The sequence below is a fragment of the Rhododendron vialii genome, chromosome 5a (genome assembly GCF_030253575.1).
Source record: "Rhododendron vialii isolate Sample 1 chromosome 5a, ASM3025357v1".
In the NCBI taxonomy this organism is placed as follows: domain Eukaryota; kingdom Viridiplantae; phylum Streptophyta; class Magnoliopsida; order Ericales; family Ericaceae; genus Rhododendron; species Rhododendron vialii.
In genome coordinates, this window is record NC_080561.1 from 957,121 (window position 1) to 981,062 (window position 23,942).

The 23,942-nt window shown below is 37.7% G+C and overlaps 1 protein-coding gene across 1 annotated transcript in view; it reads left to right on the forward strand.

Annotated features, from left to right (window-relative positions):
- Nucleotides 1-23,942, forward strand: part of LOC131325334 (uncharacterized) — a 64,764-nt gene that overhangs the window by 19,505 nt on the left and 21,317 nt on the right. The window contains exons 4-8 of the mRNA XM_058357533.1: nucleotides 2,391-2,525; nucleotides 6,346-6,676; nucleotides 6,778-6,815; nucleotides 19,686-20,016; nucleotides 20,122-20,159. Coding sequence (XP_058213516.1) covers nucleotides 2,391-2,525; nucleotides 6,346-6,676; nucleotides 6,778-6,815; nucleotides 19,686-20,016; nucleotides 20,122-20,159 — 873 coding nt within the window. The remainder of the gene's footprint in view (nucleotides 1-2,390; nucleotides 2,526-6,345; nucleotides 6,677-6,777; nucleotides 6,816-19,685; nucleotides 20,017-20,121; nucleotides 20,160-23,942) is intronic.

The window sequence follows — 23,942 nt, forward strand, 5'->3', positions numbered from 1 at the left end:
TCCTCTTGTATCTCTTTAGATCTGTCCCTCCTTGAATTTGGTGCTCCTCATCGATGGCACCAATCGTCCACGTGCAATCCGTCTATGTGCTCTCTTTTCCAATCTTCCTCACTGTGCGAGTTTTATCGGCGTTATCAAGCTAGTCCGACCTTGTCGTTTGGGTGCCGCTTGTTCGAGCCCTGACAAGGTTATTGTTGTGGGACGAAAATAGTCGTTGCTGTTGCTGGATGGTTGGGTGTGGTTGCTACTGTGATCTGCGATCTCGGTGACCGGATTTAGGAGCGTAGATCTGTTTCTGTAAATTTTGGTTTATTTTTCTTTGCTGCGTTTTTTTTTGGTATCCTACCCTTGATGGTGTTGTTTCCTCCGCTTCAGAGATTTCTATTGGTTTGCTTGTGTGATTTTTTTGTGGCGAATGTTGTGCCGAGAAAGTTTGTGTGTGGGAGTGAGGTGCTTTCTTGTTGGCTCTCCCTTGGCTTGATTTGCCCATTGTGTTGTGTGGATCTTGCTCTTTTTGATGTATTGTTTCTCCTATCAATGGAACCTTCTACTCCTTCCGTCCCTTTTTAAGTGTCCTATTTCGTAACTTCAACTTATTAAAAAGACATCATTATACCTTTCACATCAACATTTTCCTCCACTTTCTCTACTTACCCATCATCATTACACTTTTACTCATTAACTTTTCAAAATGGAACATACTTTTAGGGATAAAATAGACAATGCACTAATTTTTATCCAGTAACTTTACAAAATAAATATTTATTAAGGAACAACCTAAAATAGAATACTGGACTCTAAATAAATGACAGAGGGAGTAACATTTTTGCAAAAAAAAAAATCTTTATTACATGTGTTCAAATTTGGATCAAGCTTGAAAAATTTTAAAAACTAAGCATTTAAACTCGACTCAAATTTGAATTTTTGAGAATGTGATAAACCTGTCTTTAACTTATGAAATATGCAATAATGAGTTCTGCAATAATCCACAACCAAAAAAAGCAACTTCTGAAGAAGAAGACGACGACCTATCAGAATCAGAAGTCAACGATTGGTTAATTTAGACCAATCCCAGAGAATCCTATCATGCCTTTTCAGATACAGAATTGGCAAGGAAGAGAAGGAGCCATTCAGCTGTGCTCTTTCGAAGCTGTCGAAAACAAGGCATTCATATGTGATGAATGTGGTATTCATGAAGACGGTTCGGTTCCAACCATATGGTGTGAGTTTCCTCAAGGCCACAAGGATAATCTCGCTTACCATAAAGAGTGCTTCATCACCATTCTGAGAAAAGCAACCAAAGACAAAAACGTTGCCAGATGTGTTCAAGATGATTTTCTTGCAACAATGATTAAGAACATCAGAGCCGGCTTTAAAGAAGAAGATACAAAGGTCACTACAGTCACAGTGTCCATACCAATGATAGAACAACTTAGCGAAGCTGAACCAGTGATTCAACAGCTTAGTGATACTAAAGCTGAAAATCAGTCCCTAAAGCAATTGGGATTCAGTCTTGAAGACCTTGGTGCATCAGACGAAAGCGCCATGAAAGGTAACGACCTAGCCAATCCAGTCATCTGTGCTGTGCGGGTGTGCAGCATCCAATCTGTATGTTCGGTAATCTAATGGTCTAGATTTCATTTTGACAATGAACGATTGGATGTTACATGGTGCCGAAATGAAATTTAGACCGTTGGATCGCCGAACGGATGGTTCGAATGTTGCACTGCACCATCTCCCGTTCAATTTTATGGCACATCAATCATAAATAGATCAACTTTCGATCATAAATTAAAAACTTTGAAAACCAAATCAATCTGTGAAACTCTTAGAATGGATCCAGTCCAAACCATCGGATTACGATCTGATACTGGTTTCGAATTACGACTCAATTGAAGTTAAATTTTCTACTTATAACCATTCGTGTGAAAATTGTGAAAAAATCAGGAACAAATTACTACTTTTAACAAATTAACAGACTTAGTATAAGTCTATTAATAAGCTATTTTAATTCACAATTTTTCACGCATTTTAAATGGTTTGTAAGTAGACACAAATGGCTTATATAGACATAGACGCACATACCCGGACAAAGATGTATCCAGAACTGTCTGGGTCCGAACACAGATGAGTTCGACACAGTAAACATGGGGTCCACATACATCGCACGATTCCGGACACATTGATCTATGTCTGGATCTGTGTATGATATATGTGGCGTAGCATATTTGTTTGCCTACTTCCCCTATAACAGTACTCCAGCTAGAAGATGTTAGATCTGGGATCTAAACTTCTTGTTCACAGAGTCTGTGAATTTGATAACGGTAATAGTACAAATTCATGGGGTGGTGCGAAATTTTTATTTTTGTTTTTTTGTTTTATATCAGCAGAAATGCTTCGAAAGGCTACAAAGAAGAAGAAAAATCATTCCACAAAGCAGAAACAAGAAGAGGAGCCGGAGGATGAACCCTCCGATAATCCAGAGGAAGACGCCCCTTCTTCAAGGCCAGAGATGAAGCCACAAGGTGAGCCAACTGATTGCCTGATCTTCTAAGTTAACCCGACTGAAGAAGGCCTCTTTCTCTTTAAATTTAATTTAAACTTAATTTAAATTTGAAAATTGTCTTTATTTTAATTTTTTCTGTATTTGTTAGTTTTACTTCAATTTTTTTTGAGTTATTGATTCGTCTCGACGAGATTCATAGACTCGACGAGAAGAATCATAGAAGTATTTTTTTTAACTTTTACTCAAGTATTTTGAAAAATAACTACTTTTTAGCACAAAAATTGCAAAAAAAACTTTTGTCCAATTATTTTGAAAACTGTAAGTGAAAGCTACACGGCAAGTGGGACCTCACAAACTAATCTAATCTAATGCATAATCAAAAGACCACCGAACTAGAATAATTCCAAAGTCGTGGACTTTTATTCTCTAGTGATAGTGTTCTATCTGACCATATCGAGAAGTGGCGCGGCTTCAAAACAGGGAGTCCGAATTTCCTATTTAAAAATAATTAACTATAATATCACAAATAATTAACGATTGTAAATACGGTGACGTATCAAATACCCGACCAAAAAATTGTACACACTTTTAAACATCATGGGCATATCAAAAGATAAATTAGAACGTGCCTTACTCGATCCACGAGAATAAAGTATATAATGAGAGGTGGCTTGCTGAAAACCGCAGCATCGTAAGTTGATTAGATCACTATTTTCTTTTGAAGTTTCCAATCACATCTATCAATCTTCGTCTTAAGGACCCATATCATACTCAATCCACTTTCATCTTTGTCTTTAGATTATTGGAGAAAACTAGTCTTCAAAATGATGAAAGTGATGGGGTTGTCTTTTCAAAACCTGGAACGATAGAAACCATTTGAGTCGCATTAAGAGAACGTTGTCCTAAAGACAGTATTTGCTCCCACCAGAAGGTGTGCACTGGGTTACAGTAAATTTGCCTTCAAGATAAAACGAATCCGAACTCTAGGTTCTTTTTATCTGCGTTTGCACAAACGAAAACAAACTGAATATCCACTTAGCAATTGTAAAAGAACCAAGAACTGATATTTTATTTATGTAGAATAACAGAATATCAGTTTGCCATTCTAGGTAGTGTGTAGAGAGAGAGTGAGCAATCCAATATCGAATTTTTCGGTCTAATCGAATGACTTTACAAATGACCTATTATAAATTTATAGGCACCTTTATGTGAAAAGTCGTATCTTTGAACAAACACAAAGAATGGTCATGTCTTTTGAAGATAGCAATTGGAAGGATCAAGTCTTTTAAAGAATAGAAAGAAATATTACTATTAGTAGGCACCCTTTAAACAATTAAGAAAAATTCTAAAATCAACCATGTGGGTTGACAATAGTGAGTGTGTGAATGTGTATTAAAGGGTATATAAAAAGTATATAGAAATACGTGTTTTTCTTGTTTTTTAGTGCGCTTATCATCAACCCAGTACGCTGACAATACCAAGACCGAACAATTAATTAGGAAGGGTCATACTTCTTGGAAGCACTCCCATGTTTCACATTTCTTCCTAACAATCACATCTTTTCTAAATAAACACATCCCAATTTAATGGGTGTTAACTTATAACCATTCACATAAAGTCACAACTCATGTGAGAAAGATGTAACAACCTTTCACAAAAGAGGAATGCTACATACACTACACACTTTCACTACACCATCCACTACATTTTTTATGGGACTCATTTCGGGTCCAACAAAAAATACAGAAAAATATCCATAAATTTTAAAATAATATTTTAGGGGGCTCTGCAAAAAATCAGCTTTAACCGGTATCGGTAAGTATTATTTCTAAATTTATAGAAGTGAAAATGCTCAACTGCGCAGTTTTGAACATACGAACCCAGAAATAATATTTATCGATACCCGTTAGAGCTGATTTTTTGCAGGGCCCCCTAAAATATTATTTTAAAATTTATGGATATTTTTCTGTATTTTTTGTTGGACCCGAAATAAGTCTCATAAAGAATGTAGTGGATGGTGTAGTGAAAGTGTGTAGCGTATGTAGCATTCCTCTTCACAAAATTCTCTCTCAATACCTTTTCAAAAATAACCCAAACCGAAACCCATAAATTATTTTGAAAATCTCCAACAAATTAATCGGATTGTATAGAAATTAAGGAAATATAATAGATTTACTGGTAGTGAGCTTGATGCCACTTGACAAGTTTCAATGAGTTGCCCCCTGTTTAATTGTCACTCTGAATTGACTTGTTTGGCCGACGGCCGTGTTGATGATCAAGGGCGGGAACTGATACGAATAATCTACGTTAAGCTAATGTCCAAGGGTAATGGACGACTTGGTTTCGGTTTAGTCGGAGAAATTTAGAGGTCTGTTGCTTGGTTGCCCCGAGTAGTCCTTCCCCGGCGGTTTGCTCTGTGGCCAATCGCTGGGGAATGCAAAACTCAAAATTCAATAATTTTGAGACCGTCTTGTATTATTTTGTCAATGGGAGAATTATCAGAGCACACAGGGCATATATCAATCCAAAAAAAACCGGGGGCCCTGGCCACCCCCAACTAGGGCTGCAAATGATCCGAGCCGCTTGCGAGCGGCTCGGAGCTCGGCTCGACTCGGTTCGAGACAAAAACGAACGAGCTCGAGCTCGAGTCCTGGGCTTGTTTCATAAACGAGCCGAGCTCGAGTTAGTCGAAACTTGGCTCGAATTGGCTCGCGAGCTCGATTATATTATATATATTTATATATATATTTATTTCATAAACGAGCCGAGCTCGAGCTCCGTAAATACATCTCGAGCCGAGCTCGAGCTCGAGTCCTGCAGCTCGTCACGAGCTCGAGCCGAGCTCGAGCCAACTAAATTTTTGGCGAGCCGAGCTCGAACACTCTAAAACTCGACTCGGCTCGGCTCGGCTCGTTTGCAGCCCTACCCCCAACCCCTTAATGGCTCCGCCATTTCCCGCTGGGCACCTCTAACGCCAGCCTTGCTGCTCAGCATGGGTACAGCTCTGATTATTACCCCGAAGGGGGCTTCGTCCAACCTGAACAAGATCACATTGCACGGGGGAGTACTGATCAAGACAGACCTCCACCATAAAATCTCAAATTCCGAAGGAACAAGAGGCGGAGATGCAAATAGCCACGAAAATGTTTTTTTTTTTAAATCTCAGTACAATAGAAGTAAGCTAGCCAGAGAGCGAGATTTTCGGTAAAAGAACTAGCTAGTAAATATTTGATAATCGATGATTGTTTGGCTACAAGTCAACCTCTATTTCGTAGGTCATAGTCAATCCTAAACCATTATATGGTTATATCTTTCCATGCCGCATGTACTACTTATGGTTTGCACATATTTTGGCTCGATATATATATATATACACACACACACACACTCTTAGGATCCAATGAGGGATCCCGCATGGCCTTATCGTGCAGGACTCCCCTTTCCCGATCGAATCGTGATGATCCGAGCCGCTCAATGTGTTCAGAACGTGATTTTAAGGGTGTTCTGGTAGAAATCAGCAAAAAAATTGATCGGGAAGGGCTTGATCCGAGCAGTTTTTTACTGAACCGTTCAATAAAAACTGTTCAAATCAAGCCCTTTCCGATCATTTTTTTTGCTGATTTTTCGCGGATACCCTTAAAATACGTTCTGATCACTTTGAGCGGCTCAGATCATCGTAATTCAATCGGAAAAGGGGAGTCTCGCACGGTAAGACCGTGCGGGATCCCTTAAGAGATCCGGACTCTATATATATATATATATATATATATATATATATGATTTTATAGGAACAATGTATCTCACCATATGTTATTTCAATGTTCATGCATATTAATTAGATATGAGCATCACAGGAAAGAAGCGTTTGACTTGCTTTCTCTATTGCGGTGGAGAAAGGAGGGTACTCCCGAATGGTACCTTTCATTATGTTGGGGGCATTTCTGAAGCTATGCTGATTGAAGACAACGCGTCGAACAAGGTGTTGCTTTTAAAAATCAGTTCTTGCCTAAATGTATCGTTGCATAACAAGTCAATCTTTTACAACACGAAGAGTGACAAGACAAAGTATCTACGCGTGAAAGACAACAATGGAGTAAAAATGATGTTTTACTTGAATGAAGATGAAGTTGATGTGTTTGTTGACGAAGACCCTTTCGATACTAGTACCAGGTATGTTCAATTTGTGTCACAATTGTTGAATTGGAAGTTTAGTTCGGCTGCGCTCATTGTTGGCTAAAATTATTGTAATGCCGTTCAATCATTGTGAACAGGGAATCGAACATTGTGGAAAGCAATAAAGCACCGAGAGGTAATACTATACCCACTAGCTACTCTCCGTGTGGTAATACAATAGCTTCGTCACATACGGTTCGGCTAACAATGGGTGAGAGAGAGAGAGAGAGAGATAGAGAGACAACGAGAGACAAATTAGGGCTCAATTAATTAAATTCATTTGGGGAAAGTGGTTTGCCCTTTAATTTGAAGGGTAAAATGGTCTTGACAATGACAGTACTCTTCAGATTCCATGTTTTTGACAGTACTGTTTTAGATGAGTTCATCAAAGTGATGTTTGGAAATTAACTTCAGTCCACTGTGTGCAATTGATTTATGTCCTTTCCAATGAACAAAAATTTCCCCTTTAGCTTTTCCTCTTCATTGATTTTCTTGTTTATACTTTATACCCTTTCTTAATCTCATTCAATTTGCGGATAAAAAATAAAATAAAATAAAATTTCTTTCAATTTTCTTGCCCATCTTACCATTGTAATTTGTAACATTAAGGTAGTTAGTTTCCGTGTAGTGATTGTGGACTTATACATGCAAGGATATTGACCATAAGTAGTTTCCATGGGATTAATTATTCGAAGGCTAGCTAGAGGAGTATGTACATTAGTTCATGTACGTACGTACTTGGGTAAATCTATATATTGTAGTTATAGTTCATGAATTGCAACACAACACAAGACAATATCGATTCAGGCATAGGTCGATCAATGGCTGTTGAAGGATTCCTGATCAATAACTAGCAACAGGTAGAATTTTTACAAGAAAATTTACCGGCAAAAACTTCTAGTTGTACGTACTTAACTCCTAATTGTAATTATTTGAGAAGAAAAGTATTGAAGGACATGGGAGTTTTTAAATATCCATCCCAATTAGTCATACAAAGTAAGATTTCATCTCACTCACTTTTCATGCTTATGTTTTCTTCATTTTAATGCGTGAATTACCCTTATTACCCTTTTATTATGATATATAGATATATACGCATTTATTGTTTCCTAAATTAAGGAGATTGGGATGAATATCAATCTCTGCAATTAAATGAGATATCATAGGAGGATTTCAAGATCGTAAGTATCCCTTTATTTAAGTATCCCTTTGATATGTACCTAGCTCAATGTGACGTAAATAATTAATTTGCATCCTTCCTTTATTTTTTTGACCATCTTTTTGGTAGAAGAACTAGTAAATCGCTGGTAATATGTGCGTGATTGATTGGCTACAAATGCATCTCTCTTTCGTAGGTCATCATATTCAACCCTAAACCATTAAATTTTCTTATCTCTAGTTTACCATATGCATGCATATACCATTTATTTATCTCTAGTTTACCATATGCATGCATGGTATTTATGCATGCATATACCATTTATTTATCTCTAGTTTACCATATGCATGCATATACCATTTATGCTATGGACACATGTATTGTCTCCGACGTTATTTCTTTTTATCATTTTGTAGAATTTATACTCACCATTCTTAATGTTTCTTCTTAATTAACTATGAGCAACACAGAAAAAAAGCGCTTGACTTGCTTTTGTAATTGGAATGAAACAAGAAAGGTACTCCCTGATGGCACCTTTGATCCCCATGGGGGTGTTTCTTATGTTGTGCTGATTGACGACGATGTGTCGTACCAGGAGCAGCGTTCAAAAATCTGTTCTTGCCTAAAATTATCAATTTTTCGCCACGTAGTGATCTTTTACAACTTGAAGAGAGACAAGACAAAATACCTACTCTTGAATGACGATAATGGAGTTGAAATGTTGTTTCACTTGAATGAAGAGGAAGTTGATGTATTTGTTGTCGAAGACCCTAACTACAAGTACGTTTGATTTGTGTACAATCGTTGGAATTGAAAGTCTAGCTCGGCTCCAATGGGAGACTTCCGATTCCTTTCTTTTGTGACCGTTATCTGTTATTCCACCACGGCTTCTCAGTTGGTGTACCCTTCGTTGAAAAGTTAGCTTGATTAAGTCAGATAAGTTTCAAAGGACAAGTGGATAATTGGGAGAAGAAAAACGTGGAGAACTATTCCTTATCAGACTTTCAAGCTTCCGTAATATGTTTGAAATTTGCTCACAAGTTTATCACATGTTTGTTTTTTATTTGCTGTTCAGCCTATAAATAGGCTTGTAATCTGAATATATAAGTATGCAAATAAGAGTGATCAATGTGTGTGAGAGAGTATAAGAAAAACCTATAGTTTCTCAGTGTAATACAGATTGAGTGTTTGTGAAATACAAGTTTGAGAGTTAGATTGATACTCCTCTGTTTGCATCAGTGAGTGATATTTAGAGCACTAGGCTAATCCTAACAAATTCTCTCAAAAACATACCTTCGGCCTTCAACATTCTTTTGCTATTTTCACCCAGAAATTAGCTCCATCAAAATCAAATTTTTGAGTGCAAAGTTAAAGTTCTCACGATCCCCAGACGCCGCCCAACAATCCAGTGACGTATATTGAGCCGCCTCTATTTCAGTCGAAATCCAGAAGAGCTTGGCTTCATAGTTTGATCTTTGTTGTCGGACCGATTTTCCACCATCTCTCCTAAAATCAATTGGTGTTAGCGAATTGTTCAATTAAGTCTTTGATGGCATTTGACATTGCACCCGCATGTCTGTTTTTATAGCGGTCTCAGGGAGTGACATTGTGTAACCAAATCCATGCATGGGAGCACTCCGGGCCCAATAATCATTCCCTCATGATGACGCTCCTGCGACTCAAACCCATGACTTCTTGGCTCTGATACCACTTGTCCGACCGTTTTTCTACCATCTATCCTAAAACTAATTAGTGTAAGAGAGGGCTTCAATTAAGTCTTTTATAACATTCGACATCACACCTGCAAGTCTGTTTTTAGAGCGGTCGCTGGTAGTGTCATTGTGTAACCAAATCTATGGGGGCACTCCAAGCCCAACATTTGTAATCCGTTCGTCTCACTAAGATCAGATCTCCGTCTCGCATGTTCCCAATCGACCAATGTTGACGGCTCCGGCGACCATAGTCCGGAACAAGCTTTTGTTTTTTCTCCGCTGCCCAGAAAAAATCGGTTCGATCGAAACCAAGTTCTAGACACGACCAACACTTGAAGCCCCTATCACCCAACAATTGAAGTTAGCAAATTGGACATATTCTCCCAACACTTGAAGTTCTAGACACGACCAACTGAGTTAGAAGCCCTTATCACCGTTGCATGCATGTTACAAAATTGGACGCAGGTTTCTTTTGTACTAATCCTGTCTATCTACTGTGTAATATCTTCTTTTTTTCTTCAACTGTGTAATTTCGTAATCTTAATTAGATCACTCTTACTTTTTCTCATATGTATACCTACCTCCTAGTTAGATCACTCTTACTTTTTCTCATGAGAATAAATTATTTACAACGTCGGTGTAAATATTTGTTTCCTCCAAATCAATTATATTGCATCACGTCGCTATATTCTATTGATTGGGACCACTATTTTGCAACGTGGTGCGATGAAATTGATTTGGAGGAAACAAATGTTTACACTAGTGGAGTAAAGAATTTATTCTCTTTTCTCATATATATATACCTACCTTCTGGTAGTGTTAAATATTCCTCTATTTAATTACCATATATGGGGGCAAGGTATTTGTTCCTTTCTTTAACTTCCATGTATGAAAGAAAGAAAGAAGGATAAGGTGTTTGTTCCTTCATGGCATAACAAACACTCAACTTACGAATACCCTATTGCTGCATATATGTATGTGTGCTTCTATGGTGTACGGAGTATATAAATAGTGGAAGCTCTAGCTAGCTCAACACACCTGCCCAACGGGGATCCTTCTATGCTAGAGAGTAGTTAATTACCCTGCACATCACTAAGGAGTCTCAGTCTCTCTCTCACTCCTCATTTTCTCTCTCTCATCCACTTTGATCATCTCTTGAAGAGAAGAGCAGTAGTTATGGACCAAAAAGTGCCCCTGGATTCTTCATCCGATAAGCTGAAGATGAATGTGGTTGCAGGAACAAGCAGCTCCATAGATCCAGGTAACTATTTAAACTACTACCAAATGAATTTATTTTTTATACAAGAGGAGGAGCTCAAGATCGATGAAACGGATTCATTGTCTTCAGTACCAAATCCTACTCATTCCGTCCCATTTTGGTTTCTCTCTTTTGAATAGTCTGACCTTTAATGAGACCTTAGGAGTGCTCTCTCAAAACTATAAATTTTCAAAAGGGACTCTAATTTTAAATGATACTTTTTTTTTTGCTCGGCTAATTTTAAATGATACTTAAGAAGACCAAATTAAAGTTCCTCCGCAGCGTAGTCTTTGCAGCCAAGAAGTAATATACAATTTCACATTCAAGATATATATAAGTCTAACCACACAGATAAACAACACAAATCTTACACATACTGCTGATGTGTCAAAAACAATAAGGACCCACGCCCTACTCCAGGATGCTTTCCCTTATTACCCTCGACTCTCTCTCTCTCCCCCAAAACCCAAATCCTTCAACCCAAATTCAACTCCCCCAAATCATCTCTCTCTCTCTCTCTCCAAAACCCATATTCATCAATCCGAAATCAATTCCCCCAAATCCTCTCTCCCTCCCTCTCTCTCTCTCCAACGTGGTCAAGAAGAGATTAGCTAATATATACATGTATGTGTATAGCTTTATGTACATAGAGATACAAATGACATAAAGGAGTTCATTACCAGTGAACAAAAGCAAAAAGGAAATATCCATTTCTCTCGGATTATAAAATGACAGAGGTCCAAGAAAAAGAAAATCACCCACCCAAAACTAAAGGGGAGGCAGGTAAAAATAGATTTTTGCAACTTAGCCGTTTGATGGAAAAACTTTATTCTCTGCAAAGGAACAGTGGGGAAGCTTTATTCTCTGATGGTGAGTCGACTCAGTCGATGAGTCAGACTTGTTTGGACCGATCGAGGTCTGAGTATGCGTGGGAAAAAGAGGAAAATAGAGAAATTGGGGAAGATATTTTAGAGGAGAGGTTCTCATTTTTTTGGGTTTATTTGGTTTCACTGTTTAGATTTTCTTCATGGGGTATAGAATGGTGGGAGAGATGGACGATTGGGGTGGGTTGAAAGAGTGTTTTGAGAGAGAGAGAAGAGGGAGAGTCGAGGGTAACGAGGGAAATCCATCCTTGAATAGATTGTGCGACCCCCCCCCCCCCCGTTGACACATCAGCAATATGTGTGAGATTTGTGTGGTTTATCTATGTGGCTAGACTTATTGGATATTTAAGAACAGAACAACTTAATTAAAGGGTAGCTCTGTCTACTAGCTAGTAGACCATATATCCGAAGTCCATATTTGACACTGATCAGGTCCCCTTCAAATATGAGAATCTAAAGATATCATATAACGGTTAAAAAAGATATCACATTAAAATGCAGAAGTAAACTGAACAAATAATACGGTTAATTAATACCGGTACAGAGGATTTGAGCCATCAATATTTGTTAGACGGCATATATGTTTTATCGACTTTCCAAACACTCCATTACCAAAGGAGAGTGATTTTAATAGCCACGCTCTCTTTTTGTTTTTAGTGTCTGAAATTACCAAAATGTCATTAATTTTTGTGCAAAGATTATTTCATTTGGATAACAAGGAAAAGGAAATATTGAAAAGTGAAAGAGTGTTTTGGTAACTTGACACACTACAAACAAAAATGAAAATGTGGTTAGTAAAAAAAAAAATAGTGCATGAAAAATCACTTCCGAACCAATTAAAACATACACATGGCCATTTAATTGTCCTCTTCCAAACCATTTTTTTTTTTATTTGATCTGTTATTTCTATTTTTGTACTAATTAAAAATGAGATTTGATATGAGGAAGTATGTTACTCAAAAATCCCTGCAAATCTGATGGTGTATGAATTTTGGTTATTCGTTAAAAAAACGCAGAGAACACTGAACCGATGGAAGAGAAGTACGAGTGGTGGAGATACATTCCACTTCTCAAGGCTACTCTTTTACAGGAGACTGGAAAACAGCAGAAAATTTCTTCCAACGGGATAAATCCCGACTTTGTCAACATATCTGTTAGATTCCGACTCCCCAATATCTTCTCAATTAACAGTTCACCTTCTTCCAAAAGCGAGCGGACGAAATGGTATCTCAAATCGATGTGCTTCGTTCTGGCATGAAACACCGGATTCTTCGCAAGGTGCATAGCACCCTGGCTGTCACCAAACCCAACTCACCTAGAAACGCCTTCAACCAAATCATCTCCTTAACGGTCTCCGGTAACTGTTACATACTCAGCTTTTGTCATGGACAAAATTACCAACTTTTGCAGACGTGAGACCCAACTCACTGTTGTTGATCCCAAAGTATAGACATATATATCTTGTGGTACTTTGCCTTGTATCATGATCACTAGCAAAATCTACATCCACATATCCTTTCACCCCCAAATCTCCTCTCCCAAAACACAACGGCACGTCCGCGGTCCCTCGCAAATACCTTAGTATCCACTTCAGGACTTCCCAATGTTGTTTCCCCGGATTGCTTCCACACCTTCGATCTATATGCTGCTTATAACAGGCCATAAGGGACCAATTATGCCAACTAGGGTTGCCCAGCATACGGTTTTGGGCGAAACAAAATCGAGCCGCTCGCCGCGGTTCGTCATTTTCTCCATCTGCACTTGTCTGTTATTGTGGTCTGGTTAGGTCAGTTCGATTGTGGTTGTGTGGTTTGGGCGGTCAAACCAACCTGTTCTAACAAAATTCAAATATTACGATTGTCATTTTCTCCATCTACACTTGTCTATTATTGTGGTCTAGTTTGGTCGGTTCAATTGTGGTTGTGTGGTTTGGGCGGTCAAACCAACCTGTTCTAACAAAATTCATATATTAGGACCCGTATCCATCCATACCATATCTCGGCAGTGGCAAAGGCAATTGGGGGGAAGAGGGGAGCGGGGGGGTGGCATGTGGGGAGTGGCACATGCCACCCTCAAATCCAAAAATAATAGAGAACGCAAGAACGGTCCCTCAACTGAGAAAACTTGTTCTACCTCTCAGTTCAATTCTATAGAAAAATCATTCTTCTCAAAAAAATTCTTTGAAGTTTAGTTTAGAGTGACTCCGGGTGATTTTCGGAATTGAAAAGAACATCGAGTTGCATTTTGATAGATCATTAAACTACTTCTATTTATATGATGGATAATTAAATTATGAAAATGCGTAAATATATTTTTGGTATTATGATATCATGGTTAATTTAGTACTGTACTATTTTAAGTAATAAGCATGTTAATATTTGTAGCTGCGACCTCCGGTTTCAGCGATCTGGGTTAGTTAGGTGACTTGCTGGGCACCCCTAACACCAGCGTTGGTGCTCAGCATGGGTACACAGCTGTAAGAAGAACCCAGGGAGGGACCAAAGGCCAAACAAAGGAGAAATTTTTCAGTGCCGGGTGGGTACTAGGTGGTGCCCGCTCAGCACATCCGGGCCGTCCATTTTGGTTTTGGACAATTCGTATTTGGAGAGAGAGTTTTAATCTGAGCCGTCCTGTTAGCCCAAAGATTTCTATGAAAACCTTATTTGATTTTGATGATAACAAAGTAAATTTTATTGAAGAGAAATACAATTAATATTATTTGCTATTGATTTGAATAATATTTATTTTGTAGGACTTGATTGAGTTACACAAGGAAAGACTCTACATCAAAACTCCTATCTCCAATAGTCAAGATTGAAATTAGAAGGAAGAAGATTAAGGACAAATCTTCTCCTAATTTGTGATTGGCTATGAGGACTTCTATGGAAAGCAAATATTAATCAAGGAGGACAATTGAATACTACTTGGAGCTTTATAGTATTTCGGCAAATTGATGGCTTGATTGTAGTTGATGTTGCTCAAGATGGAAGATGCAAACGTTTGGAAATGAAAAGGATTGGAGTTCAATATTCCAACGGCTAGTGGAGCTTCCACATGTCTGAAGTCTTATTCTCCAAGAATAAATACAGTAGAAGAATGAAGACAATAGAAGAGATCTCCGGAGAAATAATTCATTGAGCTTTTCAATTGCAAATCTCTATCAACCTCTACGCTTACATCTTGAATATCTACACTAGCTTGAGTGTTGTTTCTTGAACCTTATTGTAAAAGGGATTGTACACCCTTATTCATACTCTTGTGAGAGTTAATATTTTTGTGAGTGATTTTGGAAAGAAAATCACTTGAGAGTTAGGTGTTACTAGCACCGGAGTCAAAACTAGTTGGGTTAGGTGTGACTAGCACCGGAGTCAAAATTAGTCAGAGTGATTGGGGATAGATTGCTCGTTGTAAAGGTTGTCTAGCACCCGCGAAGCTAGAAGGATTGTAACTATTGGAGATAGTGCAGCAAATCCTGAGTTGGACACTTGGGGAGTGGACTAGGCCGTGAAGTTGCGGACCGAACCACTATAAATCCTTGCGTTCGATTCTCTCTTCCCTACTCTCTTTACTTTCAGTTTTGCATATCTATATCGCATGAGTAGAATAGAATATCATTGAAATTATAATTGTAGTTGAATAGATTGCAATTTGTTTTTTAAAATTCCGCGTTATATTTGAGATACCCAATTCACCCCCCCTCTTGGGTTGCTATTTGGACCAACAATTGGTATCAGAGCGAGGCTCTAGTTTTTTTTTTTTTGACTTAATCATCTTAGGGTAAGATCTATGGCAACCCCTTATGGCACCTTCCTTCCTGAGGGTCAATCGAGCAATAGACCTCCTTTATTTAGCGGGTCTAACTATAATTATTGGAAGGCTAGAATGCGTATTTATATTCAAACTGACTACAAGTTGTGGAAAGTTATTGTTGATGGGCCGCATCGTCCTACCAAAACCGTTAATGGAGTAGTAGTTTCTAAAGAGGAAAAAGAATGGGATGCGAGTGATGTTAAAGGAATTGAGCTGAATGCTAAAGCTATGAATCTATTATATTGTGCTTTAGATCCTAATGAATTTAATAGAGTCTCTACATGTGAATCGGCTAAGGAAATCTGGGATAAGCTAGAAGTTACGCATGAGGGTACTAGTCAGGTTAAAGAATCCAAAATTGACATGCTTGTTCATAAGTATGAATTGTTTAAAATGATGCCTGATGAATCCATCTCTAACATGTTTACACGCTTTACTGATATTATTAATGGCTTGAAATCTCTTGGAAAGTCTTACTCTAATGTTGATCTTGTGAGAAAGATTCTTAGGTCATTACCAAAGCAATGGGAGCCAAAAGTGACGGCAATAATTGAGGCCAAACAAGACCTCACAAATTACAATTTGGATGAGCTTTTGGGTTCTCTTATGACTCATGAAATCACGATGAACTTGGAGGATAATTTAAGCCGTAAGAAAAAGGACCTTGCTTTTAAAATTTCTACTTCAAGTACATCAAGTGAAAGTGAAGATGACTCCGAATCAAGCAATGATGAAGATCTAGCGGTAATCACAAGAAAGTTCAAAAAGTCCATGACAAGAAAAATGCAAAGGGCAAAAAGAATTTTAGAAAAAGATGGTTCCAAAGGAGAAAATAGCAAGAAAAGAGACATCATATGCTACGAATGTAAGAGGCCGGGCCATTTGAAATCACAATGTCCTGAAATCAAGAAGTCAACGAAAAAGGCAAAACGAAGAGCAATGCTTGCAGCATTGAGAGAAATTGATCTGAGTAGTTCCGAAGAAAATAGTGACCAAGAAGTTGCTAACCTATGCTTGATGGCACATGGTGAGGAAGAGGTAAACTCTAGTGATGATTTTGATGAGCAATTTACTTATGATGAACTGTTAGATGCTTTTGAAGAATTGCATTCCAAGTTTAAGAATTTGAGTTCCAAATATAAGTCTCTCAAAAAGACAAATTTTTCCCTCTTAGCTGAAAATGAATGTTTGAAAAATGAGAAAGATGCCTTGAAAGGGAAAATTGAAGAAGTTTGTTCTCCAAAAGAGATTGCAAATGATTTGGTATTTCAAAATAATTTGAGACTTGAAAATGATGTTTTAAAAAATGAGGTTGAGGATTTGAAAACATCTCTTTCTAAATTTGTTCAAGGAAAAGAAAATTTGGATATGCTTCTTGGAAAACAAAGATGTGTTTTTGACAAAGCAGGCATCGGTTTTAATCCAACCAAAAAGCAAAAGTTTTATCAAAATTTGTTTGTGAAATCAACTTCTTCTAGTCATGCTTACACTACTTGCAACTATTGTGAAATGATTGGTCATTTATCATATTCCTGTCCTATTCGTAAAAATATTTGTGTTGTAATGAAAAAGACATGGGTTCCTAAGCATCTTGTTACTAACCCTCCCGGACCCAAGAAAATGTGGGTACCAAAGAACTACATATGATTTATTTTTGTAGATTGACGTGCGCTCAAAGGCATATGTTTAAAGATGGTTTTTAGACAACAAGGAAAGCGACTGTTTGTGATGGAGTCAGCTCAACAGATTGGTAGAGTCAACTCAGATTCGTATGGTATGGTTAGAAATTAGCAATTTTAGTTGCTCAAAGTTCTAATCAATTTAAAGTAGAGACAGCTTATGAGTTATTCACAAAGAAGGATTAACAAGTGTGGATTGAAAAGTGCATCATATTGGTTTGATCTGCGATATGATCCAAGAATGCAAGCTCAAGGGAGTTTTAATCCCTATACCAATAATGACTGTGCACCTTATCTGTTCAATACGCAATACATGCGATTCCGGACATGCAAATTCGAAGGGAGTTTCAAACTCTATGGGGATAACCAGAAATTTTGCGGAGTATCATGAACAAAGGTTCCCCTACTTTTTGTTGATGACAAAGGGGGAGAAATATAGTGAAAAACAAAGGGGGAGAAAAAGCTCAAGCAAGAATGCATAAATTCAGGGGGAGTATATCTTAATTCTTTTGTTATAATTAAATTTCTGAATTTATTTGAATAGATCATTAATTGTTTGTCATCATCAAAAAGGGGGAGATTGTTAGCCCAAAGATTTCTATGAAAACCTTATTTGATTTTGATGATAACAAAGTAAATTTTATTGAAGAGAAATACAATTAATATTATTTGCTATTGATTTGAATAATATTTATTTTGTAGGACTTGATTGAGTTACACAAGGAAAGACTCTACATCAAAACTCCTATCTCCAATAGTCAAGATTGAAATTAGAAGGAAGAAGATTAAGGACAAATCTTCTCCTAATTTGTGATTGGCTATGAGGACTTCTATGGAAAGCAAATATTAATCAAGGAGGACAATTGAATACTACTTGGAGCTTTATAGTATTTCGGCAAATTGATGGCTTGATTGTAGTTGATGTTGCTCAAGATGGAAGATGCAAACGTTTGGAAATGAAAAGGATTGGAGTTCAATATTCCAACGGCTAGTGGAGCTTCCACATGTCTGAAGTCTTATTCTCCAAGAATAAATACAGTAGAAGAATGAAGACAATAGAAGAGATCTCCGGAGAAATAATTCATTGAGCTTTTCAATTGCAAATCTCTATCAACCTCTACGCTTACATCTTGAATATCTACACTAGCTTGAGTGTTGTTTCTTGAACCTTATTGTAAAAGGGATTGTACACCCTTATTCATACTCTTGTGAGAGTTAATATTTTTGTGAGTGATTTTGGAGAGAAAATCACTTGAGAGTTAGGTGTTACTAGCACCGGAGTCAAAACTAGTTGGGTTAGGTGTGACTAGCACCGGAGTCAAAATTAGTCAGAGTGATTGGGGATAGATTGCTCGTTGTAAAGGTTGTCTAGCACCCGCGAAGCTAGAAGGATTGTAACTATTGGAGATAGTGCAGCAAATCCTGAGTTGGACACTTGGGGAGTGGACTAGGCCGTGAAGTTGCGGACCGAACCACTATAAATCCTTGCGTTCGATTCTCTCTTCCCTACTCTCTTTACTTTCAGTTTTGCATATCTATATCGCATGAGTAGAATAGAATATCATTGAAATTATAATTGTAGTTGAATAGATTGCAATTTGTTTTTTAAAATTCCGCGTTATATTTGAGATACCCAATTCACCCCCCCCTCTTGGGTTGCTATTTGGACCAACACGTCCAACACACTTTTGAACAGCCCAAATGGACTGCTCAGGCACCACGTGGGCATGGCCACGTGGTACCCACCCGGTACCAAAAAATTTCTCCCAAACAAGGCCCACCAACTTGCTCAATCATCACCCCAAAGGTGGCTTAAAGCATCCGCAATGTAATAATCAAAAGTAAATAATCAAAACTTGTCACGTCAGCTTTTGATTATTCATTTAGAGGGTTGCTAAAGTTAGCAATGTGAAGTCCCACATTGTTACTTTTGATTATTCAAATGCCCAAATTTGATTATTAGTTAGGAGGTTGCTAACTTTGATTATTACAATGTGAACATTTTTTTAAATATACATTGTTAACTTTAACAATCTTTTAATTTTGATTATTACATTGTGGATGCTCTTAGTCCAACGTGGACAAGACATTGCTTAAAGGGTAACGCATGTGATTGCTGAGGACGTACGCGTTATGAAAAACACCTTAGAGCACCTACGGAGAGTACTCAAGACTACCTCCACCGTAAAATTCCTAGGGAACAAGAAGAGGCTGAGATGTGAAGAGCCACGAAAATATTTTTAAATCTCACTACAATAGAAGTAAGCTAGCCAGAGACCAAGATTTTTGGTAAAGGAATTACTAGCTTGTAAATATTTGATGTTTGATGAATGTTTGGCTACAAGTCAACCTCTATTTCGGAGGTCATATTCAATCCTTGTCATAGTATATCTTTCAATGCATGTACTATATATTTTCTCTGAATTTTTTTCGTGATTTTGTAGGAATACTATTCTCACCTTTTGTTATCATGATCTTAATTAATGTTTATGCATATTAATTAGATATGAGCATCACAGAAAACAAACGTTTGACTTGCTTTTACTATTACGGCGGAGAAAGGAGGGTACTCCTGAATGATACCTTTGATTATGTTGGGGGCGTTTGTGGAGCTATGTTGATTGAAGACAACGTGTCAAACGAGGAGTTGCTTTCAAAAATCAGTTCTTGCCTAAATATATCATTGCATAACATGTTGATCTTTCACAACATGAAGAGGGACAAGACAAAGTACCTATGCGTGAGAGACGATAATGGAGTAAAAATGTTGTTTTATTTGAATGAAGATGAAGTTGATGTGTTTGTTGACAAAGACCCTATCCATGCTAGTACCAGGTATGTTTAATTTGTGTCACAATTGTTGAATTAATGGAAGTTTTAGTTCGGCTGCGCTCGTTGTTGGCTAAAATTATTGTAATGCCGTTGAATCATTGTGGACAGAGAATCGAACATTGTGGAAAGCAATGAAACTCCGAGAGGTAATACTATACCCACTAGCTACTCTCTGTGTGGTAATAGTAGTAATACAATAGCTTTCTCACCTTCGCTTTGGCTAGCACTGAGAGAGAGAGAGAGCGCGCGCTCAATTCAAGTCATTTGGGGAAAGTGGTTTGCCCTTCAATTTGAAAGGTCAAATGGACTCTTCACAGCCTTCTGATTCCATGTTTTTTACACTGTATTAGATGAGTTCATCACAGTGATGTATGGAAACTTCAGTCCACTGTGTGCAATTTTCTTACTATCTAGTTTACTATAATCATTACTATTTATGGTATGGAAATATTGTCTCCGACATTCTTTTTTTATGATTTTGTAGAAATATTATTCTCACCATTTGTCATCTTTAATGTTTGTGGCATGTTGATTAAATATGAGCAACACAGAAAAGAAGTGTTTGGCTTTCTTTTGCTATGGGAAAGGAACAAGGACTGTACTCCCCGATGGTACCTTTAATTACCGTGGGGGTGTTTCTGCAGCTGTACTGATTGAAGACGACATATCGTACCAGGAGCTACTTAAAGCAATTTGTAATTGTCTAAATATATCGACGTCCTACAAGTCAGTCTTTTACAACTCCAAGAGGGACAAGACAAAATACCTAAGCGTGAAAGACGGAAATGGAGTTCAAATGTTGTTTCACTTGAATGAAGAGGAAGTTGATGTATTTGTTGAAAGTACTTAAGTATTAAAGAAGACCCTACGAAGGAATGTTTAATTTGTGTCACAATGGTTGGGATCTAAAGTCTAGTTCACCCTTTGTTTGCTAACATTAATGTAATGTCTTTCAATCAGTGTTGGGACAACCCGATTCTGCATGAATTAATCCTACGTTTATTTCAGTGGTAAATACTTTCATCTCGTGTATGTCATGGTCAATCTCTAAGTAAATTAAAGATGAACCTTGTTTAGTTAACAAAAAAAAAAACAGGGGACAACTTGACTAATAATAAGACACTAATTAGATGTTGGAATTGAAAGTCTAGTTCACGTTCGCCCGGCCTTTGTTTGCTAACACTATTGTAACGTCGTTCATTCATTGTTGGGACACCTCAATTCTACATGAATCTATCGCTTATTTCAACGGTTTATACAAGTACTTTTTATCAAATTGCATTTCATTAGTTAATTTTTACAGTGGTTATCACAAACTAGACTAGACGGTGTCAAACTGTAAGTGATTCTTATGTTACCTTCTCTCTTTTTTTTGAATAACCGAATATCCTAATCAACTTGTGCACATATGAACAAATTCTGGGGCGATTCTTATGTTACCTTTGTGGTAGATTCTGATCAAATTGTGACACGCATCATACTCTTCCATAATCCAAATTCGTGTTTGTCATGGTCAATCACTTAGTAGTAATGATGAAGCAATTTCTGGGCATGCTCGATTGACAAACAGATGAAAAGCTATGGGCATCGGTGTGGCTATTGCCATCATCCCTCCGATGCCCAAGTCAATCGATTTGTTTTGGAAGAGAGTTGGACTGAGTATGAGTTGCTTAATTACCATCATGTGTCCTCCTGTGGAGGTGGTGTCTTTATATAGACATCTTGTGAGGAGTCCCGTACCCTTGGGTCTCATCCGTTTGTAACAGGTTTAGATAGGTGTTGGAGTGTCCTCCTTTGCTTAGGACTCTGTAATCATTATCAAGATTAGGAGTCCTTATGGTGCATGGATTTTCCATAGCTATCCCTTAGGATTTGTAGCCTCATCCCTTAGGTTGAGATAAGGCCTTGGCCATCCTAGAAGTCTTTTAGACCGTATGAACTCTTTCCGTAGAGTATTTTGTGGTAATTGGTTCCTGTGTATTAGCTTACCATTCCCTTGGTGATCCAGCTCTTAGGCTGAGTTGGTTGTCACGTTTGCAGAGCTCACCCTTTAGGCTGAGCTCGATACTTCTATGAGTTGTGCTCATGAGCTAACCTCTGTCCTTGAGCTAGTTAATAGAGGCTAATTATTATGGGCTAGATTCCATGTTCTTGGGCCTCTATCTTGAGCCCTTAGGGCTGTGCTGGGCTCCTTGGTTTGGGCCGACCTCGAGAGGTCATTTTATCCCTATCAAGTAAAGTATTGGTGAAACTTATTTAGTTAAGAAAAACCAGGGGACAACTTGACTAATAATGAGAGAATTTAGAGAAACATTGCAGAGCATATATATATGACTTGGTAATAATATGGATACATGTACTAACTTGGGACTTACGTTGGGATTACTAGCTAGACATACTAGCTGGGCGAAGCAAACGGATGCGCAGAGGGGTTGGGGAAGGAAGCCCTCAGCTTTTCTGTATGATTTACTAGCTAGCATTCGTTCCATTGCAGCTGTAATTTTTGTTCATTTTCGCAATTAAGTACTTATGAGAGAGAAATACTCGAACCAGACACTCAAAAGCAACTATTGCCCACTGTTCCAATCGGATCGTAAGCCAAGAAAGTGCATTCACGGAGATTGGATTGGTTTTGTGCCGAACCTAGTGGCGGGAAATTTGAATTCCCAAACCCGACCTGTTCCAATCCATTAAGTTGAAAGTTTACCAAGGGAATGAAATCTAGCAGCAGGCGCCATTTCATAAAAATTAACTTGCCATATTTGTATACACGAGGGTATTTGTATAAATGTAATACAATATCAATTCGGGCTCAGGTTGTGGTACGAATAATGCCTAAAACCCAATCTGAACCTAAGATCTTCGGGTTTTTTTTTTTTTTTTTCTTAAATTAAACATGAAAAGCGAACCCATTGTTAAAACCAATTGGTATGAATTGATTTAGGTATTCTTCGTTTTCGGGTGAAATTGTTGTCCCTACCCACTGCTATTGGTGTATTACTTCAAATCCACTTGATCGAACACCCCACAGAAGCAATACTAAATCAGTAGATCTATTGAATCAAACTTGTTTTTGTACTCTCTCATATAAATGGACTCGAATAGAAGTGGAAAAAACAAAAATCAATCTCCGAAAAATTGAAGGATGCAATATATATACACCAATTGGTGACTCTACAAAAAGACACTAGGATGAAAAGGACACCTTTGTTCATAGAGAACGCATCCGTTCACAGTAAACAACAGGTGTCAATGAAAAGACGCGATTCCAAATCAAATCAATTTCCATTCATAATAAAAATGAAATATTGACATTTGAAAATATTTTCCAACAATGCCTCACTTGAATGAAATTGACTCGATAACAAATGCAAATGACAATCATATCGAGACTTATCTTTACATGCAAGTATAGAGGTAGGAAATCTTATAAACTAAGTTCTTTATCTCTGTGTCGGTACGGCTTGAAGTATATTGGATACTTCTGTCTGGGGTACGACAAAATTCATAGAAAATTTTTTAGCACGTGCATGTTTCACGTACCTGGTATGTACTCCCTCCGTCCCTTTTTAAGCGTCATGCTTCGTAACTCCAACTTATTAAAAAGACATTCACTCCGCTTGGTTGAGCTTTTAGAGAGTAACTTTAACTCTCGGCACAGTTTTCAATAAATTTATCTCTCTCCACTCATTACCACTCAACTCTCAAAAATAACTTTCTAAAAGCTCAACCAAACAAAGTGATTATCATTGCACCTTTCACATCAACTTTTTCCTTCACTTTCTCTACTTACCCATCATCATTACACTTTTACTCGCTAACTTTTCAAAATAAAATCTACTTTTAGGGACAAAATAGACAATACACCAACTTTTACCCCCCTAACTTTACAAAATGGACATTTATTAAGGGACAGCCCAAAATGAAAT